At 45.5% G+C, this 26,009-nt stretch overlaps 1 protein-coding gene across 8 annotated transcripts in view; it reads left to right on the plus strand.

The window, feature by feature from the left end:
* Positions 1 to 26,009, plus strand: part of SYNE2 (spectrin repeat containing nuclear envelope protein 2) — a 1,840,150-nt gene that overhangs the window by 1,524,087 nt on the left and 290,054 nt on the right. For all 8 annotated transcript variants that reach the window (XM_069638223.1, XM_069638224.1, XM_069638227.1 and 5 more), the window contains 3 exons: positions 15,832 to 16,005; positions 19,979 to 20,110; positions 21,964 to 22,118. In XM_069638223.1, the coding sequence (XP_069494324.1) occupies positions 15,832 to 16,005; positions 19,979 to 20,110; positions 21,964 to 22,118 (461 nt within the window). The remainder of the gene's footprint in view (positions 1 to 15,831; positions 16,006 to 19,978; positions 20,111 to 21,963; positions 22,119 to 26,009) is intronic.

The raw sequence follows: 26,009 nt of genomic DNA on the forward strand, positions 1-26,009 counted from the left end.
TAGTTTTAGGTCGACACTCCACATTCCTGCTTAAAGGAGGACAAGGCTGTGTTTCAGTTGGTGAATATCATCAGTGCATTTGACCTTGAGGTAGAGCTGGGTGCTATCATCATATTAGTGCATTTTGTTGTTGAGGTCAGCATCGCATGCCCCCAGTGGCACCAGGTAGAGCTTGAAGATGAGAATGGTCTGAATGGACCCTGGTGCCACTCCATAGGTCATCTGACATCATTGCCAACTGCAGGATCCCATCCATACACTTGGTGTTTGTGAGAAAGTAGTCAATGCAGTGCATGTCTGAGGCATCGAATATCAATGCGTGTTCAACAAATGTTGAGTAGAGCTTTGTGGTCGACTGTCTCGACTGCAGCAGAGACGTGAAGCTGAACAGAAACGCATGGGTCTTTCTTGTCCATAAGGAGTGTGTCTTCCTTTTCCTGGATGGGGTTGGACATGTTTCTGCATCTGGAGCTGCAGCTGGTTGTACAGCCATTTAGCCAGAGGTAAGCTTGGGGGCCTAGTGTAGGGGGCGCAACGTCGAATGGCTTCTAATGGAACTATTAGATAGAAATGCAAATGTGTTATTGCCAGCCTACTTTACAATGATAGAGCACTAATAGGGAGTCAAACCTATCGCTATCCCGCAATAGGAGGTGATACGCCCAATACCAATACCTCTGCCCAGTGGGGAAAATAGATGAGTGCTAAGAATGCTGATTGTTTATTTCTCGAGCATGGGGTCTTACATGGATTCACATGCTATGAATATTCCTCTTCCTCCAGCCGGGAATCCTCAGTAATATAGAGCAGTTTTAAGATAAAAAACTGCTTGTTGATTACATAGTCTATTACTGTCGTTTTGGGTCATACTGCCCCAGCCAGTGACCTTGGTCCTCCTTAGCTACACCCCTGGTGGCCATCTTCAGCTTTTTACCACATGTTTTCATGTTGGGAGTCCTCCAGTTTCGCTCCTCGGTTTTCTCAAGATTGATTGCCTATTTTTGGTCCGTATTCGTCTCTTTTTCTTCATCCGTCACCATTGTGACTTGTCGGCAGCGGGGACCCGTTGCTGATAGAGATCCCACCTTCCGTTGGATCTCCAGTTCGTGCAGGGCAACAAGCTGCGTTTTGGGCACTGCAAGTGCACTGTTTTACTGCATGTGCCATGTTGGAGGCTGAGAAGAAGGGCTTCTTCAAGGCCTGCTCAAGATGTAGTCATAAAAACATCTACATTTAGGACCGCCATCAGAAGTGCACAAATTGCCTGCACCAGGACAATGTTATTGAAGGATGTCCCATCTGCCAGTCCTTCGCCTCAAAGACCAGGAAGGATTTCCATTGGAGGTTGGTGTCATGGTTTGAGGAAGGCAAGGCCTCTGACTCGGCATCAGTACGCAGTCATGCCTCTTCCAGGGTTAACAGACCCAAGGCGCGTACTCCGTCTGACAAGAGGTCGAGGTCCTTTGAGGACACTTCCAAGGTGAAGCTTCCTAAAATGGTGAAGTCATTGAATGCTCACATTTCCTCATCGTTGAGCACAACGGCCACAGTGTTTACATCTCCTCGACCGATTGCCACCATTAAGGGGACCCCATCTGTGGGTGATCACAGGTCCTCCACCCCCTCTCCATTGACCACTCGAACTCCGTCGACAAAACATCACTCATCGTCATCTAAATCCCCGTCGACGACCCCAAGACCGTCGTCCAAGACATTGTCTGCCAAACCGGAGAAAGACTGTGAATTCAGTCCCGCTACTAGACAACATCTGGTAGGACGGATTAGTGGTAATGAGGAATCCTTACTCTGCTCCAGCAAAAAGAAAGAGAGGCTGGAAAAGAAGTATAGGGTCCTGGACATGACCCCTAAATGCCTCTGAGGCCATCCAACACCGGACTCCGTATTCCCGGCTGCTGCGAGGAAGGGGTCTTCTGACCCATCACCCTCTTGCTCGGTCCCGCCTGACCCAAAGGGCAAGAAGCTGGTTACAGCTGGTAAGCGCATCTCTACTACTGCAGCGTATAGGGTCAATACCGCCAAGGCCCTAGCTATCCTTGCCCGCTTTGACAGGGCGCTCTGATACAAGTTGGGCCCCATTCTAGACTTCCTATAGCCGACTCTGGCTTCAGATAGATGGAATGTACCAAGTCTGCCCTGCAAAGTGCATGCTCCCTCCCAGAAGACCATATGAAGCTCTATTATATTTCACTGCAGAGTGGGATGTTGCAATTTGTAAGATTTCAGTGACGGCTTTACCATGTGCTTTACCAAAAGTTGCACTTGAAATCTCTATTGAAAGAGTACCGCTGACCTTTGACCCCCTTCAGATGGTCTACAAGCTCTCTGAAATCTCTCCCTTGAAGACTATACATTGGCTTTATTAAATCCCTCTGTCTCCAGCCTCTGCTAGCTAGCTTGCTACGAATATACCACCTTCCGACGCTGTTGCATAACGTTTTCTTTTGTGAAATCTGTGAATTGGTTTGTCTTGCTAAGTTATGACATTCATAACAATATAATCATGTGTGATCCCTCATGCCATTAACTCACTGCTACTAACTGTGTAATCTGAGGGCGCCCTCACTTCTTTACCCAAAGTATCCTCCCCTCCCCCCCCAGGTGGTCAAGGAAAGCCCATTGCTCTTGGATCCTCACCCTGGGGGTGGACATGCGAGCAAGGATCACCTGGGTAGGGGGGTCCTTGAGTGGGGAAGAAACATGGGAAGGTGAGACATGGTATCCCCCATTTCCTGACAACTTGCCCAATATTCCCTCTACCTTTTGGGGGATACTACAACTCCCATAGTCCCCCTCCTTTCTGTGTCAGCCCAACTACTGAGACGAAGAAGAGGAAGACTGAGACTAGGAAGATTACCACTAGTGATCTGCAATGATCCTGTCCCGGTAATGAGGCCAGGCAGAGTCAGGCACTCAGTCATAATCACGAACACCTGAAACACGTTGACGGCTACCATCGCTCTTGGATCCTGACCCTGTGGGTGGATATGCTAGGGAGGATCACCTGGGAGGAGGAGACTTGGGGAGTGGGGTGAGGCACCATTGGTTGGGACACGGTATCCCCCATTTACCTTTCATCAGGAATGAAATATCCCCCAAGCTTTTATGGGATATTTCCAATCCCTTCCCCATTGTATTAGAAAATCATCTCCCAATGTATACCACTCTGGTACTTAGACGAGACCACAGAGGAACCATTCAGCCTTTATTAACTCAGATATTCACACGCACCTCTCTGGTACTGAGATGAGGAAGAGGGATGCTGAGTACCAACAACGTTGTGAATTCAAGGTGAATGGCCTGCACCTGGGGCCAAAGGGGCGTATAAATAGCCCATTCAGGTGAGGCTAATGAGGAAGAAGGGGAGTGAGAGAATGTGCTTGCCGACGGAGAAGGTAGATGAGAAAGCCGGTAGACTTGTGTCCAAAGCGCTGAGGTGCTGCAGAGTCACTGCAGCGCAAGCAGAGTGTGGCTGGCGTTGTCGGAAGGTCTCTGGTGGCAGAGTTTGGCTGCCGACCTCCAGGAGTCAGGGGGACTCCTGCTCCGGTAACCCGAGCTGTCCAATTCCCAGGACGAGGGACTTCACAAGCCGGGGTCTGCTGCAGCACAGAAGATCCAACCGAAGTGGAGAAGGGCACATGAAGACAGTGTACCCGGTAAGTCAAGTGAAGCTGAGTGACTTTGGGACGCTGTGGTGTGGGCCGCATGGTGAAGGAAGGTCGAAGAGCTCACGAGAGAGCGGGCGACAGCGAAGGCAATGTGATTGCCAGTACCGAAAATGTAAAAAACTGATGTTTAACGGTTATGATAATGTGGTGAAAGGAACTTTTTGAGAATACCAAACTGTAGTAAAATCGAGATGGCCGCAGAGATGGCCAGAAAAACAGTAAAACTTGAAAACTTCAAACTGAATGAGAAACCTGTGAGCAGGGTGCACATTCCCAGCAGGAGAGTGAACTGGGAATGTGCAACTACATTGCTTTGGATATGAATGAGATGCAATTTGAATACCGATCCAATGGAAAGCAATAATGAATGAATGCCACAGGAGTGGAAAGTGGAGGAAAGCGTTCCCTGATACCAAGGAACTGTGAAATGTGCAAGTTAAGAGAAAGCAAGCATTGGCAAGAGCCATAAACTGTACAAGTTGCAAGTTGAAACTAAGGCAATAATATGAGAGAGCCTGATAATCTGACACGTCAATGGTGGCAAAACAAGTGTTGAAAAGGACTGTGAAATATAAATCCAACACCATGGTTGAGCTGAAGCAGTGGTGGTGCAATGGTGGAAAAGAAGCCAATTAGGTATGTCGGTTGTGTGACCTGTAATGGGTGGACCGTGTGGTCCGACAACTGCGCCTAGACCAGTAAAGAGAGGCCAGGTGATTCATCTATATGTTTATGGTTGAATATCCAGAGAAGCTGGCATATTAGGAACTGAAAGAGTTGTACTTTATGATATTGATGAAAGAGACAAAAAGACTGAAGGCTGGGAGGAATCCTGAGGAATTGTGTTGTGAAAACAGAGAAAGACTTGAAAGCTTGGGGAAGGGAACCCCTTGCGGTTGAAAGTGAACTATTTGGAATAAGGGAGGGTCTCATTCCGACCAAGAGCTGGACAACGCTCTAAACTTTTGTTTGAACACGTTTTCATTTGACGCTGACATCCCTACGCAGTCTGAACACATAGATGCGAGGGCAAGTATAGGGTCTGGACAGAGATGGTCATTTACTTTGGACTTCCTGACACAGACCATCCTTAGTTTCAGTTAGGTAGGGAAACCCCACATTATCATAGGGCAAGATAGGCTTTAACTCAACTTTTTTGATTTTAATAATAGTTTATAGCCCAAAAACTTCCTCTTCTGTATGTGTACTTCATGATGTCTTCACATAACCCTTTGAATGCCTGTAGGGATGTACATATGGACCCTTAAAAGTACTCTTTTTTTCCCACACAAGATGTATAATCGCGTTTCAATTTGATGAAATGCGGCGGGAGCAGTAAGCCTACCCCAGCACATGCTAGGTCTCAGGGATCCCTGAGGAAACATTTTTTGTTTTGTCTCAGCACCTTTGCTGAGCATGACGTTTACTCCACCCTTTCCTGAGCCAAGAACAGCCCATTGTTGTTAGGAAAGATTTCTCTTTTGTCAACTTATTTTCTATGGAACCCCAATCTTTTTGCTTTGTTTTTTAACCTGTTATGATTTTTTTAAGGGAAATAAAGCCTTCAGCTTTACTCACCTGTCCTTTTGCTCATTTGTTAAAGAGACACGTATCAGTCCTTCCGACTGTGAGTACTGGGAAACTGTTTCCCTTTTATCTTTTCCATTTTTGTAACTTTTTAACCCTACACACCGCAGTGCAATGGGGCTACATTTGTATCACTCTAGCTTTTTACAGTTGGAATTTTGGGTTACTTTTATAGGTGCCTATAGACAAGCTGGTGGCAGCAGATTCATTTTTACAACTGTTGCATTATTTCTAGTGTGCACACTTGTGTTTACTGCGTATGGCTACTAAACGTGGTTAGTGTGCTAAAATGGATGTGTCACGAGATTGGTCGCTTGTCCTATGGCCATATTGTAGTTTGGCCTTCTGCCTGCCTTGCCAGGTCGGGAAATCCCATGTCAGGTCATGCACTTGGTCGGTAAAGCTGCTGCTTTCGCAGGCTAGTAATGCCTTTGTATGTGTGTGGCACAGTGAAGAAAACAGTGAGCAAACTGCTACAACATGTGTCCTCTTTTTTTTATAATAGGGGCTTGTTGACAGAGGACTAGATACAGATGATATAAGCTAAAGGGGTGACAACAAGCTACCTTTAGATATCCACACCAAAGGAAACAATAATAGATCTCAAACCATTTGTGTATACAGGCACACCATCAGTCTTTTAGCAAATATAAAGAGATGGGAGGCTCAATTTTAACAAAAATATCTCATATATTTATTATGTTTAACTCAGTCATAAAACGGACCATGTGGTCACATTTGCAAAACTCAACAACATCTAAAAAAGAATCAAAAAATATAAAAAGAGACAATTGGTCAACAGTTTTGGTATTTGCATTCATTCACATAATAATTTGTATCATAAGTGATGTTAGTAGCACATGGGTGACTTCAAACTAGCATATATCTATTTGCTTAGATTTGAAACCCCCAATTTGGTTGTGTCGACATAAGTAAATCAGTTTCCAGCCTCAACATCTATTTGACACACCGACTTGTCTTTGTTCTTGAACTGGTCAGTCGTGTATGTGAGGCTTTCCTCAGGACACATCAATCCTCTTATTAGAGTGTCAATAATGTCACAAATTGTGTTGTAGATTGTCTCACAATATCTATAAAAACAGAGATATATGTGTCAGTATATGCCAAAAGGGCCTGAGCCTTTTCTTTTTTATCAAAATGATTTCACTGTGTACATAAGTTGTTTGAGAATATTTGTTTGTCCTTTCAAGCTTGGGGTGGGCATCATACTATTTATTTGATATAAATTTGCTATCTCAATGGAATAGCATTTATGGATTTCTTCAAACACAGATGCATTTCCTTTTGCAAAACATGAGGCGTGGGACTTAACCCATTTTTGGTGGGTACCTTTGATTTTGTTGCTACATTCATTTTTATATATATCTACAAACCATAGTTCTGTGTATATATAAATAACATGACATTTTGACAAGTATAGAGCCGTGTGAGAGCACGAAATACCACATACCTATTGTGGTTATTTATTGGTCATGTGTTCATTCACTGGTGAATTCGGCATCTCCTGAATGAGACGTACTTTCAAATCATGTCACTTCTTAAATGCGACTAAGTAAAGAAAAGCGCATAACAGTATTCAGTTATTCTAATATGGTTAAAGACAGCATGTGTATTCATTGTAATCCAAAGTTGGATTACAAATATATTGATCAACCAACCTGGTTCAGCGACTGCTGCTGATCCGCAGGTGCAACGGAGAATGCGGCTGTTTATTTATGGTCTCCAGGCGGATGTTAGATGACAGCAGCGCCTGATGGGCGACACAAGAACAAAACATGTGTGGGGCCATATTTAGTAACAAGACTGTATGGCCAGATGGAGAAGTGAAAACTCTTACACGTCCCAGCCAACTTACTTGGTAGTCCAACGGCACTTCAAAAAGATGTTCGTATCCCTAGACACACAGCGTGTGCAATCGCACCGCACTTGGGCGTTTGACCAAAGGTGATCGGCGTCGTTCTACTGATCAGGATTTTTTTCATAAACACTTGCGTTTGTAGATGCGGTCACGTGGTTGAGCCGTCGGCGTAACATGCTCGTAAATACAGCGCCGGCTGCATTCCCAAGTGGCCGCCATCTTAGAATGGGCAGGATGCACCCAAAGTACGCCCGTATAATTTACTACAAGTGGCTGGGATATCTTATTAAGGATGGAATATGGTATGCCAAGCGGCTGTAATATTAAAAACACCGTTAATGGAATTTTCACAATGGGCTACATGTTTTCCAGTGTAGGGAAACATCAAGTATATTATATTAGTCCTAGTGTACTATTTAATAATAGTCCATGGTTTACATAAGAAAAGGACACATATAAAGGCATACTCTTCAATGAGGAGCCAGCTGTACAACCAAACTCATGTCATCTTAAAAATTAACCGGAAGCATCTAAACCAGGCATGTATGATATGCTGAAAGCAGCTGGAATCTATAGTCATCTTGTAGTGGAGTAAGACGGCTGTTTGAATAAAGGACGGGGCAAAAAGTCAGGAGGGTGCAGGAAAACCAAAATAAATGTTTCCTCATGTGAGCAATACAAGATATATTCTGGTCCCTCCAATGTGCTTTTTGTAGATCAGTTATTTACGTAGAAATAGGCCCCACTCAATGTATAAATTGAGACCATGTTTAACTGAGTCCAAATCGTATATCCACCTTTGTTCGAGTCTTCGTAATTTTAAATCACGGTCACCCCCACTAGGGTGATTATCAATCTTTTGTAATACACACCAAAATATATTGTCATATGAGTGTTTTGCCTTTTTATAGTGATCAACCAGTGGTTTATCAGCCGTATTGTTTGTTTTTGATGCAACAACGGTGTTCACCGATCCTGGTCCGCACTGGTCGTTTGGTCTTTCCAATATATATTAGCCCACATGGGCATATAATACAGTAAACCACCCATTTAGTGGCGCAATTGGTGAATGTATCAAGCCTCCACGTTCTGCCTTTCAGATCAATGGTTTTCAAATTGCTCGTGAATTTACAGATACTGCATTTGCCACATTTAAAGTGCCCTATTACCGGTGGTAGTCGCCACAGAGTAGGTTGGGCATTGTCAGTGTTTTTAGGCAACGGATAGGTATGAACAAGTTTATCTCCAATGTTGGTAAGGCGCTTAAAAGCAAAGCGGGGCGACAGAATTTGGAAATCTTCAGTATTAATCATTTTCCAATTAGTTAGTATCGTTTTTCTTAACTTGTTGCTAATTGGAGTGAACGAAGACACACACGTAAAATGTTGTCTAATACGGTTTTGTTTTGTTTAGTTAGACAATCCTCCCTTGAGATGTTTGCAGCCTTTTTGTATGCTCTTCTAATGATATATGGAGGATAACCTATTTCTTTTAGATTTGCTTTAAGGGTCTGACTATGATTTTTAAAGTCAGCTTTATCAGAGCAATTACACCTAATGCAGAGAATTTTCTCTCAATGACTGGGGATGGTAACTATTGAATTGCAGTAGCGTATTTTTTTGAGTGGGCTTCTTGTAGAGGCTAGTGGCAACCTTGTTGTCAGGCAAACGATGAATCAGTAGGTCTAAGAAGGCAACACTATTGGGGTCATAATCACATGTGAATTTGATTGAGACTTCTCTAGTATTCAGCCATAGAGTGAAAGCCACTAGTTATTCTTTCGTGCCTCGCCAGACCATAAAAATGTCATCTATGTAGCGATACCAGGCCTTGATGTTTTCCTGGTATGGATTGTCGTCAGCATAGATGTTGATGGCTTTTCGAAATTATCCATATAAAGGTTCGCCAAGTCGGGGGCGAAAGTCGCCCCCATACTCGTGCCATGTAATTGTTGAAAAAAGACACCATTCCATATGAAAAAGTTCCTGGTTAGTGCTAGATGAATGCACTCAGCGGAAACACACTTGATTTGCGGTATATTGGTATTATTCAAACAGCCGTCTTACTCCACTACAAGATGACTATAGATTCCAGCTGATTCCCGCATATCATACATGCCTGGTTTAGATGCTCCCAGTTCATTTTTAAGATGACACAAGTTTGGTTATACAGCTGGCTCCTCATTGAAGAGTATGCCTTTATATGTGTCCTTTTCTTATGTAAACCATTGACTATTATTAAATAGTACACTAGGACTAATACAATATACTTGATGTTTCCCTACACTGGAAAACATGTAGCCCATTGTGAAAATTCCATTAACAGTGTTTTTAATATTACAGCCGCTTGGCATACCATATTCCATCCTTAATAAGATATCCCAGCCACTTGTAGTATATTATACGGACGTACTTTGGATGCATCCTGCCCATTCTAAGATGGCGGCCACTTAGGAATGCAGCCGGCGCTGTATTTACGAGCATGTTACGCCGATGGCTCAACCACGTGACCGCATCTACAAACGCAAGTGTTTATGAAAGAAATCCTGATCAGTAGAACGACGTCGATCACCTTTGGTCAAACCCCCAAGTGCAGTGCGATTGTACACGCTGTGTGTCTAGGGATACGAACATCTTTTTGAAGTGCTGTTGGACTACCAAGTAAGTTGGTTGAGACGTGTAAGAGTTTTCACTTCTCCATCTGGCCATACAGTCTTGTTACTAAATATGGCCCCACACTTGTTTTGTTCTTGTGTAGCCCATCGGGCGCTGCTGTCATCTAACATCCGCCTGGAGACCATAAATAAACAGCCGCATTCTCCGTTGCACCTGCGGATCAGCAGCAGTCGCTGAACCAGGTTGGTTGATCAATATATTTGTAATCCAACTTTGGATTACAATGAATACACATGCTGTCTTTAACCATATTAGAATAACTGTATACTGTTATGCGCTTTTCTTTACTTAGTCGCATTTAAGAAGTGACATGATTTGAAAGTACGCCTCATTCAGGAGATGCCGAATTCACCAGTGAATGAACACATGACCAATAAATAACCACAATAGGTATGTGGTATTTTGTGCTCTCTCACGGCACTATACTTGTCAAAATGTCATGTTATTTATATATACACAGAACTATGGTTTGTAGATATATATAAAAATGAATGTAGCAACAAAATCAAAGGTGCCCACCAAAAATGGGTTAAGTCCCACGCCTCATGTTTTGCAAAAGGAAATGCATCTGTGCTTGAAGAAATGCATAAATGCTATACCATCGAGATAGCCAATTTATATCAAATAAATAGTATGATGCCCACCCCAAGCTTGAAAGGACAAACAAATATTCTCAAACAACTTATGTACACAGTGAAATCATTTTGATAAAAAAGAAAAGGCTCAGGTCCTTTTGGCGTATACTGACACATATATCTCTGTTTTTATAGATATTGTGAGACAATCTACAACACAATTTGTGACATTATTGACCCTCTAACAAGAGGATTGATGTGTCCTGAGGAAAGCCTCACATACACGACTAACCAGTTCAAGAACAAAGACAAGTTGGTGTGTCAAATAGACGATGAGGCTGGAAACGGATTTACTCATGTCGACACAACCAAATTGGGGGTTTCAAATCTAAGCAAATAGATATATGCTAGTTTGAAGTCACCCATGTGCTACTAACATCACTTATGATACAAATTATTATGTGAATGAATGCAAATACCAAAACTGTTGACCAATTGTCTCTTTTTATATTTTTTGATTCTTTTTTAGATGTTGTTGAGTTTTGCAAATGTGACCACATGGTCTGTTTTATGACTGAGTTAAACATAATAAATATATGAGATATTTTTTGTTAAAATTGAGCCTCCCATCTCTTTATATTTGCTAAAAGACTGATGGTGTGCCTGTATACACATATGGTTTGAGATCTATTATTGTTTCCTTTGGTGTGGATATCTAAAGGTAGCTTGTTGTCACCCCTTTAGCTTATATTCTCTGTGTGTGGCAGAGGACTATCGAGTCCCATTTGGCACCTATGGAGCCAGAGAGTCTGGATGTGGGGCACAAGAGAACCAGTAGCTTTGAATTGTAATTTTCCATTCCACTACCTTTTGGTCATCGAACCTGGGTAGTATTCCTAAAAGATAAGGACACAATGTACTTGCCTAGTAACCTTCCTGAATCTCTTCTTTGAACAATCACCAACACAAGTAAAATTAGAACTTACCTGCAAAGACTACATTCTGAATTATTGTGCACTACATTGTGTTGACTCATTGAGGACACCTGACCCCAATCGCACACTCCTGAGAATGGCCTGGACTGCTCTCCGAGTTTAGATAGATTGACTGTTGTCTAACTGCTCAGAATTCCACATTCACTATAACTAGGGTGGCCTCATAATCTCTGTCCACCAGGCCAATTTCTAGAAATCCATCTTAACAAGTGTCACCCCCGCCCCCCTCCCAATCACTTACCTGTGGCTCATGTTGAAGTTAATCACAGCACCTGGTGTGAAAGCATGGCCAGAGCACTAGCGAGATGTAATCAAACCGGACTTGGGCAAGAGAGGCAGACATTGCACCCTTCTTCCCGTGGAATTTATAAATGAACTGGGTTTAATGTTGGCGGCTGCTCTCTGCTAGGCCATGGGCTTAGAGGAGAAACAGTGAGCGGGTAGGAGGAAGGACTGGGAGTGGCAACAATAAAAAGGTCTTGTAGAGTACAGCAGGCAGACAGGAGCCACATCACAAGCCATTTCCTAGCCTGGTGTGAGGCCTCCTCTGGGAGACGCAGGGCTTGCTTTGCAATGGGTGTGGCTTAAATTGGGATGGGTGTGGCTTGGCTTGCCATGGGTGGGGCATACATTGGGGTGGGTGTGGCTTGGCTTGCCATGGGTGGGACTTGCCTCGCGATAGATAGGGCTTGGCTTGTGATGGTTTGGTCTTGATTTTAGATGGGCAGGGCTTGGCTTGTCATGGATGGGGCTTGACTTGAGGTAGTTTATGGATGAAAAGGGCGCTCTGCGGAGGTCCTTGAATTGGATATTTGCATGTGGGGAAAGAGTAATGCATCTTTAGAGCAGGGTTGATGTGGCGATGCATTCTTACTATTATTTTCTGGACCAGTTGCAACTAGTATTTTTTAAATGGAACAGGGAGTTGCAGGGTCTCTTCTAGGGCCCATTCCACGCCGAATGCCCCTGGTGCCTTGATGGCGCCCCCCCATTGCAAAGACAGGGTGTTGCAGTAGCCCCTTAATATACAGAGGTTGCACAATCTTAAAAGAAACACTTTTGTAACTGTCAGAGTTTAAATGTTTTGTTAAAGTGTTAAAGAAGATCACATTGTGGCAAAATAAGGTGGCCTGGCATGTTGGCACAACAGGGTATACAGAAGGTACTCACTACTTACATGGTTTTATAGAATGCAAGCTCGGACTCCCAATTTGCTATTCCATAGTTTGTAGTCACTGGTATGCATGGAATAGAATAAACACGGTTGGCGCTTCACTATGGAACAAACCTCCACGAAGCACCAGACATTGTGAAATCATTGGAAAGCCATGAAATCAGTCATGAAAGTGCACTGATTAAATCCCCCTCATCATAGTCAGAATAGAGCATGTTAAGGGCTTTTCTAAATTGGAGACTAGTGACCCTCGTGGGATACTCCAGGGACATGCTATTCCACACCAGGGACATGCTATCCACACCAGGGACATGCTATCCACACCAGGGACATGCTGTTCCACAGCAGCGACATGCTATTCCACACCAGGGACATACTATTCCACACCAGGGAATCCTGCACATGAAAAGCCTGTTTCTGTAGTCTGTCTCTCTCTTGGCAAGCCCCTGAATCATCCAAAGATCTTGGGTATGGAACCAAGGACATGTGTACCCCATTTTTGGATGAGATGTATATGTTCTGTGCTGAAGAGTACTTTGTGACAAACACATCCTGTCTAAACCATGGTCCAGTCTTGAACCAGAAACCAATGAGCAGTGTTTCTTATCTGGGGTATTGTCGTCCCTCTTGCAAGATCCCCCTGTCACTCTGCCTGCAGCTTGTTGTCCAAAGTGAGCTGCTGAACGAGGCCCACAGAGAGGCCATCAGATACCCCAATGGCCTGATCCAATTTGGGGATTCAACGTAGTATGTGTTTTAGCCCGTACAGGTGAGAGAAGACTGAGTTACCTATGGCTTTAACTTCGCTAATCCGAGAGAGACCCCCCAGCAGTCAGAGATTTTAAACTTTATGTTCAACTTCCAGAGCATTGGGGAAGAAAGACGGCACCTTGGATCTGGGGACAGAGCATTGGGGAAGAAGGACGGCATCTTGGATCTGGGGACAGACCATTGGGGAAGAAAGACGGCACCTTGGATCTGGGTACAGACCATTGGGGAAGAAAGACGGCACCTTGGATCTGGGGACAGACCATTGAGGAAGAAAGACGGCACCTTGGATTTGGGAACAGAGCATTGGGGAAGAAGGACGGCATCTTGGATCTGGGGACAAACCATTGGGGAAGAAAGACGGCACCTTGGATCTGGGGACAGACCATTGGGGAAGAAAGACGGCACATTGGATCTGCGGACAGACCATTGGGGAAGAAAGACGGCATCTTGGATCTGGGGCAGACCATTGGGGAAGAAGGACGACACCTTTGATCTGGGGACTGACCATTGGGGAAGAAAGACGGCACCTTGGCTCTGGGGACAGACCATAGGGGAAGAAGGACAGCACCTTGGATCTGGGGACAGACCATTCAGGGAAGAAAGACGGCACCTTGGATCTGGGGACAGACCATTGGGGAAGAAAGACGGCACCTTGGATCTGGCGACAGACCATTGGGGAAGAAAGACAGCACCTTGGATTTGGGAACAAAGGCATTTTTCATCCTCCATTTGCTTCCCAGAAATATAATGTGTTCTCTGCAATCAGTGCTTCATAATCCACTCTCACACAACATTGAGGCAGTTGCCTAACACCTTAATGTGGTCTGGCCTGCCACTGGCAGAGACATAGGTCTGAGTGCCATCAGCTGATGAGTTGCAGGCCACCCAACAACCTTTAGCAAGTTTGGAGGGCTAGTCATTTAGATACTGAAAAATGGGGGCAGTGGGTGGGTGCCTGAGTGACCCTGCCCATGAAACTAAAACATGTGGAACGTAATGAACGAGGGATGAAATGGACTGAGACAACTAAGGCTCTCAGAAGAAATGCTGACGAAGTTCAACAACCATTATGGAAGGGCGTTAAAGTCAATGATGCTGAACACCACAGTGCGATGTAGAAGACCCAGTAGACACACTGAAGCTCTGGAATAAGAACCATGTTAAGAATGTAGAATAACCAGTAGATAGACTGAAGCTCTGGAATAAGAACCATGTTATGAATGTCGAAGACCCAATAGACCGTCTGAAGATCTGGAATAAGAACCATGTTATGAATGTAGAAGACCCAGTAGACCATCTGAAGCTCTGGAATAAGAACCATGTTAAGAATGTAGAAGACCCAGTAGACAGACTGAAGCTCTGGAATAAGAACCATGTTAAGAATGTAGAAGACCCAGTAGACAGACTGAAGCTCTGGAATAAGAACAATGTTAAGAATGTAGAAGACCCAGTAGACGGACTGAAGCTCTGGAATAAGAACCATGTTAAGAATGTAGAAGACCCAGTAGACCGTCTGAAGCTCTGGAATAAGAACCATGTTATGAATGTAGAAGACCCAGTAGACCGTTTGAAGCTCTGGAATAAGGACCATGTTAAGAATGTAGAAGACCCAGTAGACAGACTGAAGCTCTGGAATAAGAACCACGTTAAGAATGTAGAAGACCCAGTAGACAGACTGAAGCTCTGGAATAAGAACCATGTTAAGAATGTAGAAGACCCAGTAGACAGACTGAAGCTCTGGAATAAGAACCATGTTATGAACGTAGAAGACCCAGTAGACCGTCTGAAGCTCTGGAATAAGGACCATGTTAAGAATGTAAGACCCAGTAGACCGTCTGAAGCTCTGGAATAAGGACCATGCTATGAATGTAGAAGACCCAGTAGACCGTCTGAAGCTCTGGAATAAGAACCATGTTATGAATGTAGAAGACCCAGTAGACCGTCTGAAGCTCTGGAATAAGAACCACGTGAGGAATGTAGAAGACCCAGTAGACCATCTGAAGCTCTGGGGTAAGGACCATATTAAGAATGTAGAAGACCCAGTAGACCGTCTGAAGCTCTGGACTAAGAAGCATGTTAAGCAAGGCATGCAGTGTCTACGGTGATCCTGTAATGTTGATATCGCCTTTAATGAAGGCCCAATATAAACCCTAAAACAATTCTGCAGCAGTGATTAGGCACACATCCATCCACCATGTGGTTTATTTAATTAGCATTTTGTTTTCATTCAGGTTACTTAGCAATACTTCTTAATACCATATTGCAATATTTGTTAAACCTAATTTTATTCAACAGTTTTTTTTTAAATATATTTATTCATAAGTATGCAATTGAAATGTAGTTACTTTAAGGTGTTAAAGTATGCATAAAAAATACTATCAAAACTGTGGCCGTGTATGTTTATCCATCACATTGTACATGGCACGGTTGGAGATTGTTTTAAGCACATGTTAAGGATGGGTATTTAATATGTATGTTCCTTTTTCCAGGATCTGCAATCCCGCCTTCAAAGTGTAAAAGAGAAGTGCTGCCGAATCTCAGACGCTGAGGCCGAGCTGGTGCAAAGAGCAGATCCAGTCATCATCTCTTCAGAGGAGTTTGGGCTTTCCCAGAGGGTCTTGGATCTGGAATGTCAAATATTGGAAAAGTCAAAAGAAGTCCAGGTAGGCTGAATTGGTGTTGGTTCTAGAAGTTGCTTCCTGGCCACTGTATCTTATGGCAAAATCCCAGTAAGGTCAGACCTATAAAGTGATGTTTCAAAGCATTCATCTCCTAGTCAGGAGGCGGAATAAGTTTCTTATTAGTAAATATCAGTTTCCGTGATATCTTACCTTAATTACACTAGAGGTGCATTTCAATTCATGATCAACACAGATTTGTGGAGTCACTGACAACACAGGATACCTCCCAGGTTGGAATCTTAGCACCAAAGGATTAGTCGATGTGGAAAAGGGACTTACTTGCCCTTGTCAGAATAATAAAAGGCTTAGACATTTCATTACATATTTGATAAAAATCCTATATGTAGTCATTTGAAAAATCTTTTAGAAAAATGTTTCTTTAAATCTGAAAGTGAAAGCACAGGGCAAAGGTTATAAAGTATAGGTAGATAATTTAAGGGTCACATGAGAACTTTGCTTATTGGAAAAGTTGGTAATTCCAGGTGGTGTTTATACCTGACTAGTCGCAATTTCCCATGATCCCCCTGCAGGGAAATTGACAAGGCTTGCCTGCCATATACCGTGGGACGCCTGGCCTCCACCATGAAGGAGTTCATGCCAAATACTGTGGGATGCCCGGCCTCCACCATGAAGGAGTTCATGCCAAATACTGTGGGATGCCCGGCCTCCACCATGAAGGAGTTTATGCCAAATACTGTGGGATGCCCGGCCCCCACCATGAAGGAGTTCATGCCAAATACTGTGGGATGCCCGGCCTCCACCATGAAGGAGTTCATGCCAAATACTGTGGGATGCCCGGCCTCCACCATGAAGGAGTTTATGCCAAATACTGTGGGATGCCCGGCCTCCACCATGAAGGCGTTCATGCCAAATACTGTGGAATGCCCGGCCTCCCCCATGAAGGCGTTCATGCCAAATACTGTGGAGTGCCCAGCCTCCACCATGAAGGAGTTCATGCCAAATACTGAGGAATGCCCGGCCTCCACCATGAAGGCGTTCATGCCAAATACTGTGGAATGCCCGGCCTCCCCCATGAAGGCGTTCATGCCAAATACTGAGGAATGCCCGGCCTCCACCAGGAGTTCATGCCAAATACTGAGGAATGCCCGGCCTCCACCATGAAGGCGTTCATGCCAAATACTGTGGGATGCCCGGCCTCCACCATGAAGGAGTTCATGCCAAATACTGTGGGATGCCCGGCCTCCACCATGAAGGCGTTCATGCCAAATACTGTGGAATGCCCGGCCTCCACCATGAAGGCGTTCATGCCAAATACTGTGGGATGCCCGGCCTCCACCATGAAGAGGTTTATGCCAAATACTGTGGGATGCCCGGCCTCCACCATGAAGGAGTTCATGCCAAATACTGTGGGATGCCCGGCCTCCACCAGGAAGACATTCATGCCAAATTCTGTGGGATGCCCGGCCTCCAAATACCGTGGGATGCCCAGCCTCCAAATACTGTGGGATGCCCGGCCTCCAACATGAAGGAGTTCATGGCTCAATCGAGCAGAGCTTTAATTTCCAGTTCCACATGGCATTTCCATGCGATTATAGAAGGGCCCCTTCCTCATCTCCGCCATAATATACACGATAGTCGACATGCAGTATGTTAAGCGACTCCTGCGATGGAACCTATACTTATGGATCATAGATGCCATAATCCTTTTCCTCACGTTGCACACACGCTGTGCACTGTTGACAATTGCCCAAAGGAGGGAGGAACCTGCACGAGTCCTTCCTCTGTCCTAATATTCTCCCTTCACGTTGAGCAAGATTCTAAAAGATGGGTGCCCTACTTCTCCAACGCTCCTTTTGAGATGTAAGCTGCGGTTTCTATATGAACATGCCTATTCTTACATTGCACGAACATGGGCCAGGATATGCTGCACGTCTCACGGGCAAAGTGCTGGGCAAAGTGCAGGAGACCAAACAAACAAATTCTATGAACCTACACAGATCTTAGGACGCTGCCCCTCGTCACTGGTAGCTCAATTTTCCAGAAAATAGCTGCAAGAATTGTGCCCAAGACTAGCATATCGTATAAAGTGAGTGGGCTCGATTGTCCCCTTACGGGCATCATCGCTTTTGATTGCAATGCAATGGTCATTTTGAGAAATGGCTTCGTTACTCCTCCACTTTGTATTGAAGACATATTCTGCCGTACAATAATGAAAGTGAGTTTCTTACCAAAGGGCATCCATTTTTGAGTTTTGGGAAGTCTCTCATGTTCCGTGGTACCCATCTGGCAGATTTGAAGGTTTGCAGTCTTCCCTTTATTGCTGTATTGCATCTGAAGAACTTGCATGATCCACCTTTACACTAATGGGTGAGCGATAAGGCCAGTAATTCAACCCTAGATAAAACCTCAGGCAGATCCAGCTAAGGTGCAGCCTGAAGCACCTCGTGCTGCATTTCCAGTGTGTGGAACACAGCTGCACGCATCAGCCAGAGGTCCACGGCAATTGATTAACTCAATGCAGCAAGGAATGGAGTTAGGGTACTGGTAATCTTCAAATACTGTGGATTGCTAGAGGGGGATGTATATTTACACTCAGTATATTTGTTTAGGTTTTAAAGAGCTGTATGTCAGAATAAAAGCAGGTACAAGGCAATGATGCAGTGAGAAGTATTGCACCGTATACAATGAAACACCTGATGAAAAATGGTAAAGTAAGTCAGCAATAAAACATAGTAGCCTTCTCATATCACGGAGGGCTTAAGCTGAGTTTTCCAAGACCATAAACACTTTCTAAAGATATGTTATTTTAATTTGCTTTAATACTGCACACATCACCACCGTAGCTTGTCCATATGGGCGAACTGTGACTCCGCCCGGGGTGTAACCAAATCGGCTGTCTTCTGTTCTATTTGATGAGACAATACTATTCCGAAGGACATAGGGGTCAAAGTGACGGAGGGACACATAGGTTGTGGGTGTTTGGGGATATATCCAACCATTGGCGGCCCATGACCATATTAATCCCTATGTCTTTTCCCACCCACTAACTGCCCCTCCCAGCCCAAAACTCATTCCCCTTGGATCTCTGAGCTAGCACAATCAAGCAGTAACATCAAACGTTAGCTAACCAGTGTTAGTCCTATGCGGTCTGATGAGATTTAATGGCTTAATTGTAATTAAATGTACTAACCAAGAGTGCCTTCAGCGACTTGATTTATATATTTTCCTTCCCGCAAGGTCCTGTTACAACTGAGCATTGACAAAGACAACACTGTTGGCTTATTGAAGTGGTTTTAGATGGGAACTGCAACCATTGCCCAATGAGAGGCACAAGGCACTGCAACTATTGCCCAGTGAGAGGCACAAGGCACTGCAACTATTGCCCAAAGAGAGGCACAAGGCACTGCAACCATTGCCCAAAGAGAGGGACAAGGCACTGCAACCATTGCCCAAATGAGAGGCACAAGGCACTGCAACCATTGCCCAATGAGAGGCACAAGGCACTGCAACCATTGCCCAGTGAGAGGCACAAGGCACTGCAACCATTGCCCAATGAGAGGCACAGGGCACTGCAACCCTTGCCCAATGAGAGGCACAATCTTCCAGCTTCTGTTGTCTTATAGCAATCTGGCAGTGCCTGGCAAATGGCTATTCCTGCCTACACAAAAGCCAAAACTGCAGTATTTGCCCGGGCTTGTTATGCATATTGTTTTTACCATCCATGCAGACTGTCTTAGAAAAGCACCACGAATAGTCCAAAAATCACACTAACTGATTGGTTGTATGATGTCACTGCACATCTTGCCTGAGTATTCTCTGGCACAGACCCAGTGTCCTTCAGCCAGTGCTTATGCTGTGTTTATTCTGAGGATTCCAGCACCTGGGCGATGCCACCTGATAATATCAAACAGGTTTCATTAAGTGGCCCATTGGGAGGTATGTTTCGAATAAGAGTGTTCTGTATTTAACTCCCGCCTTTCTGTTCCTTCTCCAGCTTTCACTTGAACAACTTGAGAACTTCAGGGAAAGTCTGCAAGCGCTTCAGAAGAAAGTGGAACTCTGTGCCGAGGATCTGGAAAAAACGATTATTCCCGGGAAAGTGGAGGAAGGCTCAGAGTTACTCATGGTACGTTTGCAATCACTCATGGAGGGTTCCCGGGAAAGGGGAGGAATGCCCAGAGTTACTCATGGTACGTTTGCAATCACTCATGGAGGGTTCCCGGGAAAGGGGAGGAATGCCCAGAGTTACTCATGGTACGTTTGCAATCACTCATGGAGGGTTCCCGGGAAAGGGGAGGAATGCTCAGAGGTACTCATGGTACGTTTGTAATCACTCATGCAGGGTTCCTGGGAAAGGGGAGGAATGCCCAGAGTTACTCATGGTACGTTTGCAATCACTCATAGAGGGTTCCCGGGAAAGGGGAGGAACGCCCAGAGTTACTCATGGTACGTTTGCAATCACTCATAGAGGGTTCCCGGGAAAGGGGAGGAATGCCCAGAGTTGCTCATGGAACGTTTGCAATCACTCATAGAGCGTTCCCGGGAAAGGGGAGGAATGCTCAGATTTACTCATGGTACATTTGCAATCACTCATAGAGGATTCCCGGGAAAGGGGAGGAATGCTCAGAGGTACTCATGGTATGTTTGTAATTACTCATGTAGGGTTCCCGGGAAAGGGGAGGAATGCTCAGAGGTACTCATGGAACATTTTCAATCGCTCTCCGAGGGTCATATGTGACGGATCAGTGTGTTATAAAGAATTCCAACCTTTCTTTCTACGGATATGCCCTTTGCCCAATCTTTGCGTGTGGGCGCGTGCAAGTTCAGTACATGGCTATGGTAGACACCCCAATTACTAAGAAAGGAAGCAGTCTGTAGGCCCCCTCTGAGGTTTTAGAAGCACACATTCTCCAGCATGGGGTCTGGCATGGATTCACATGCTCATGAATATTCCCTGTCGCCAGGCTGGGAATCCTCAGTAAAAAGAAAAAGCAGTTTCGCTTTAGCCTGAAAACTGCTTGCCTCTTCTATAACCAATCACTGTCCTCTGGGACATACTGCCCCCATCAAATGACAGTCCTCTCCCTAAGCTCCACCCCTGGTGGCCATCTTGAGATTTGGTAGAGCACCTATCGTGGCAGTATGAAGCAGACATTTCCACCCGATGGCTCTATTCCTCTGATCTGAGGTTCTTACGCCCTGTGCTAGAGAACCTGCTTTTCCTTGGAGCATCCTGAACCACCCAATGGGTTGCTTCTGTAAAGGCAATAATTCCTGGAGCACCCAAGGAAGGGGAATGCTTACAAGTCAGGGAGCGTTTGGGGGTATAACACCATGAATGGTAAGAAATAGTAACACACCAGGTTAACACAAAATAGCCTCTAATTTCCAGCAATCTCTCCCTGCACTGCTGCATGTCCGGCCCCAGGATAGGACAGTCTAAGCTCTGTAAGTGACACCCACGGCACTATTGCACATCCCACATTGCATGGTCCTACCACCGCATTTCATGTACCTCCTCCACTCCTGGATTCCTGCATGTGGAGCATAGCCAAGCTCATCTTTTGTCATTCACAAATGTCTTTTCGTGTATTTGCTATTACTTCATCACAGCAATGAGCCTTATATTTAGGAAATTGATCATGCATACACCCATAGAATAGAATTCACAGTGACAACAGCAAGACCAGCAGAGGCCCATTCCATTAAGTGGCCGTATCCATTTTATATTTGCTTAATTTTGGAGCGTCCTACTCCAACGCAAAGGGCACCTCATCCCTCGGTACCTATTTTAATCATTGTGGTATTTACTACATAATTTAAGATTTGAATGGCTCCACAGTAAACATGCATGCACGCCTCAAGTCCCGAAACACACGCTGGCACACAATGGAAACACACGCTGGCACACAATGGAAACACACGCAGGCACACAATGGAAACACACGCTGAATATTTGTTGAACCTCTTTCTCTGTAGTGTCGCATGTTAGAGCTGATGTCATTGTCTCCCGACATTGAAAACCTAAATAAAAGGAGATTTCAGCTGTCGCTCAGTGACATCACATTGAAAGAATTGCAGACTCTGAATCGGCAGTGGGCTCAGAAGACATCGGCTGCTCTGGAGACATGCAGGTAAGGAAGTAAATGAGTTTCTGTTCACCGGGGGGGGGGGGGGGGGGGCACAGAATGTTCATTGTGTAGTTGGAGATGGTCAACTCATACCTTAACGCTGGTAATAAGAGATTATAAATAACTGTATGTCAAGCTGTCTGGTGTGGGTTCACATTCCGGCGCACTCTAAGTGTTCCAGATCAGTCAGTCATTCCTGTAATGTCAACAGGCTTTAACAGGTGTTACTGGCCTTCTCCCATGGCATATTTGAGGGCACCTAATAATGAGTGGACAGATTAAAGCAACCATAGGCTGGGAGGTTAACAAGCGTTAGCTGTCCACTCACGCTTATCTGGTGCAGTGATAAAGTCTCTACCTTGTCCTGCAGACCACCAAGGGAACGACTTTGGGGGCTCTGTGCCCCCCAAAATAGTGGATGATGGGTCTGGGGAGGGTATGGTGAGTATTCCATTGTCACCTCCACTTGGTGGTCTCTTCTTGGTAGGGGACAGTCATTCAGAAAATCCTAATTCGCCCTCACCCTTGCATGTAGTTGAAATACCTGTGGAGAGAGGAAAACATGGTGCTACCCTACCTTAGCAGGCCGGATGCCCTCAGGATCAAGTGGCCTTGGTCCCAGGCTACCCTGGCCCTTCCCAGTAAGGACAGAGTGATCACAGCCCTCCCTCAAAGGGGCTCCTGTGAGCCATTTTCACAGCTTGTCCAGAACCCCACAATAAGCTGCACATGAATCCACAGTTTTCCCATCAGAACCCCCTAAAGGACCTTTACGTACTGAAGAGGTATGACGACCAAAAGGTGTGTGATTCGTCTGGTGCCTCTCATTGAGTCACAGATGCCTTCCCTTCTTTTCTCGAATTTGTTAGAGGTTCCAAGCATCGCAGTATGAGAACATTCTATTGAATTCCCCAAAAATGATATAGGGAGCTCCATCCGACATGTACAGCCTAGGAACAGCTTACAAAACTGTTCCAAGATGGCGGACGTAACCTTCAAGGGTTTGAACCCACCCAAAGTGGCCCAAACACCCTCAACTTTTGTAATCAGATGTTGCCAATTCCGAACCTGTCCAAGACATAGACAGAAGGTGCAGACCCTCACTGAAAGACCCACCCTGAGGGAGAAGACAGCACAGTATAAAGAGTAAGTAGCCCGGCCTGGAAGTGTGCGTTCCCAGAGCAGGAGGCACATTATGTGGAACTCTGGACCATTGAAGGAGGACAAGGAGGCTGGAGGAGTGGTGGCAAGAGAGCGGTGGAGGTAATATCAAGAAGGAAAGAGGTGGCCATAACAGCAGGAGGTGGAGGTAACAGGGAGGAGACTGCCACATCAGGGAAAGGTGGTAATCTGACAAAGGAAGAGGTAACAAGATGGAAGAAGGTGGAAATAACAGCAGGAGGTGGTGGTAACAGGGAGTAGACTGGAGCATCAGGGAAAAGTGATATTCTAGGACGAAGGAAGAGGTAACAAGGAAGGAGGTGGAAATAACAGCAGGAGGTGGTGGTAACAGGGAGGAGACTGGAGCATCAGGGAAAAGTGATATTCTAGGACGAAGGAAGAAGTAACAAGGAAGGAGGTGGAAATAACAGCAGGAGATGGTGGTAACAGGGAGGAGACTGGAGCATCAGGGAAAAGTGATATTCTAGGACGAAGGAAGAGGGAACAAGGAAGGAGGTGGACATAACCACATGAGGTGGTGGTAACCAGGGGGAGATTACTGCATCAGGAAAAAGTGGCAATCTGGGAAGAAGGAAGAGGTAACAAGGAGGAAGGAGTGAAATTAACAGCAGAAGGTGGTGGTAACAGGGAGGAGACTGCAGCGTCAGGCAAAGGTGGTAATCTAGGACAAAAGAAGAGGTAACCAGATGGAAGGAGGTGGAAATTAGAGGAGGAACTGGTAGTAGGGAGGAGCTTGTGGAGGGGGTACTAGTGCAAAAAATAAAGAGCCAGAATAATATTAAGGGAGATGGAGCCAGAAAGCCACCTAGGAGACGCTAGGCAATAAATTGCAAAGATAAGGAAGTAGTAATAACCCAAGTGAGCAGTAGTGTGGAGGAAGAGGCGTGATGGGAAGAAGAGAGGACATTACACCAGAGGACGTGATCACTGGGAAAATGAAAAGAAGAGCCAAGTAAGTAGGAGATGAAGGCAGTAGAATCGGGTGAAAGTGGTAAGGAGGAAGTGGAGGTAAAATCAGGCCCCATAGTGGTGACCAAGACAGCCACCCAGGGCAAGGGCCCAGAAGGTGGCCCCTTAAAGGTAAAAGTGGAATTGGGGAGGAGGTGGTACCCTAAAAGAAAGTGAAACCACTAGAAGGTGGCACCCCCTCACCTTGGAGTACGAGTCGCTGAGATACAACTTTGATTGCTATTGACTGAGAAGAATGCCATCCAGAAAGTAAGCGGAGTGTTGCGGAGGAAGGACGCAGAATAGGCCCACAGGTCCAGGGGAAATGATTAAGGTCTGGAGAAGAAATCTCCATGCAGATGCATCTATCGGGGGGCTTGACTCCCCAGGAAGCCTGCCTTGATGAACTGAGCTCCTCATCCACTGACTGGAGACCTGGGGAACCAGAACCAACCAATAAACCATCCAGAGGCTAGGAGAGCAGTACAGGGTCACCCATCCAATGACTCAGAAAAACAGCCCCGTTATTAATCGGCACGGAAGACTGGAGAAGCCCAGGTAGACTGGGACGGACATTGGAGAAACGTTCTCCGGGCCATGGAGGAAATTATTGATTGATCGATTGTTTATTTGTATAGCGCCTATACACAATGTTTTTCAGAGAACTTCAAGAAGGGAGGGTACACGGGAGAATACAGTTACATTCTTAACAGGTCCTTGAAACAAATCAGAATGTGAAAAAATAAATACCATCCTATCATAAGCGATAGTACAAGTGCATGGAACAATAAGGGCGAGAGGAGGACGGAAAAAAGGAGACAATACTAGCAGTGACATTACTATGCCTGACAACAATTGTTGCAGTGCAAGAGTGACAAAAGGAGGGGGAAGGAGGGGAGGTGTGGGGAAGGGGAGAGAGGGGAACAGGAAAGGAGCGAACAATTTAGTATCTTAACAAGACAATGCCTGATCAAGGTAGTGTTGGGAGGGGGTGGGAGGAGAAAAACAAGTGGGGACGGGGGGGACAGACAAGCTGTTATCAAAGGTCAGGAGACAATGATAAGAGTAAGTGCTAAAATGAAGAAAGGTGAAGTGGGAGGGCAAGAGGGCTGAACAGACACACTCAGGGGGGCAATGGGACACAGGGACACAGTGGGACACGGGGACAAGTTGGGGAGCACAGTGGGACAAGGGACCAGTGGGGGAGCACAGAGGGACAGAGCGACAAGGGGGGAGCACAGTGGGACACAAGGACCAGTGGGACACAAGGACCAGTGGGGCACACAGTGGGACAACAGGGACCAGTGGGGGCACACAGTGGGACACTGGGACAAGGGGGAAGCACAGTGGGACACAGGGACCAGTGGGGGAGCCCAGTGGGACACAGGGACAAGGGGGGAGCACAGTGGGACACGGGGACCAGTGGGGGCACACAGTGGGACATGGGGACCAGTGGGGGAGCACCGTGGGACAAGGGGACCAGTGGGGGCACACAGTGGGATAAGGCTTTTCTCCTAAGCCCCCCCCCCCTTGCAGGCAGCCTCCAGCCTTGCTTTCTGGATTAGTCTCGAACATTTGCTCTACATTCCATCAGGCTGCATTCTTCCTGGATTTCACTTCTTTCTTACTCTCCCCTTTAAACAAAAGAGCAAATAAAGGCACACTATGCTTGAGGTGGCTTGTGTGATGGGACCTACACAGCATTTGAAGGGTTGCCTGGCAGTGGGAAGGAGACTTGAGCAAGTTGCAACGTTGGCTTGATTC

Source organism: Ambystoma mexicanum, chromosome 14 (assembly GCF_040938575.1).
Source record: "Ambystoma mexicanum isolate Mex_15411 chromosome 14, UKY_AmexF1_1, whole genome shotgun sequence".
Lineage (NCBI taxonomy): Eukaryota > Metazoa > Chordata > Amphibia > Caudata > Ambystomatidae > Ambystoma > Ambystoma mexicanum.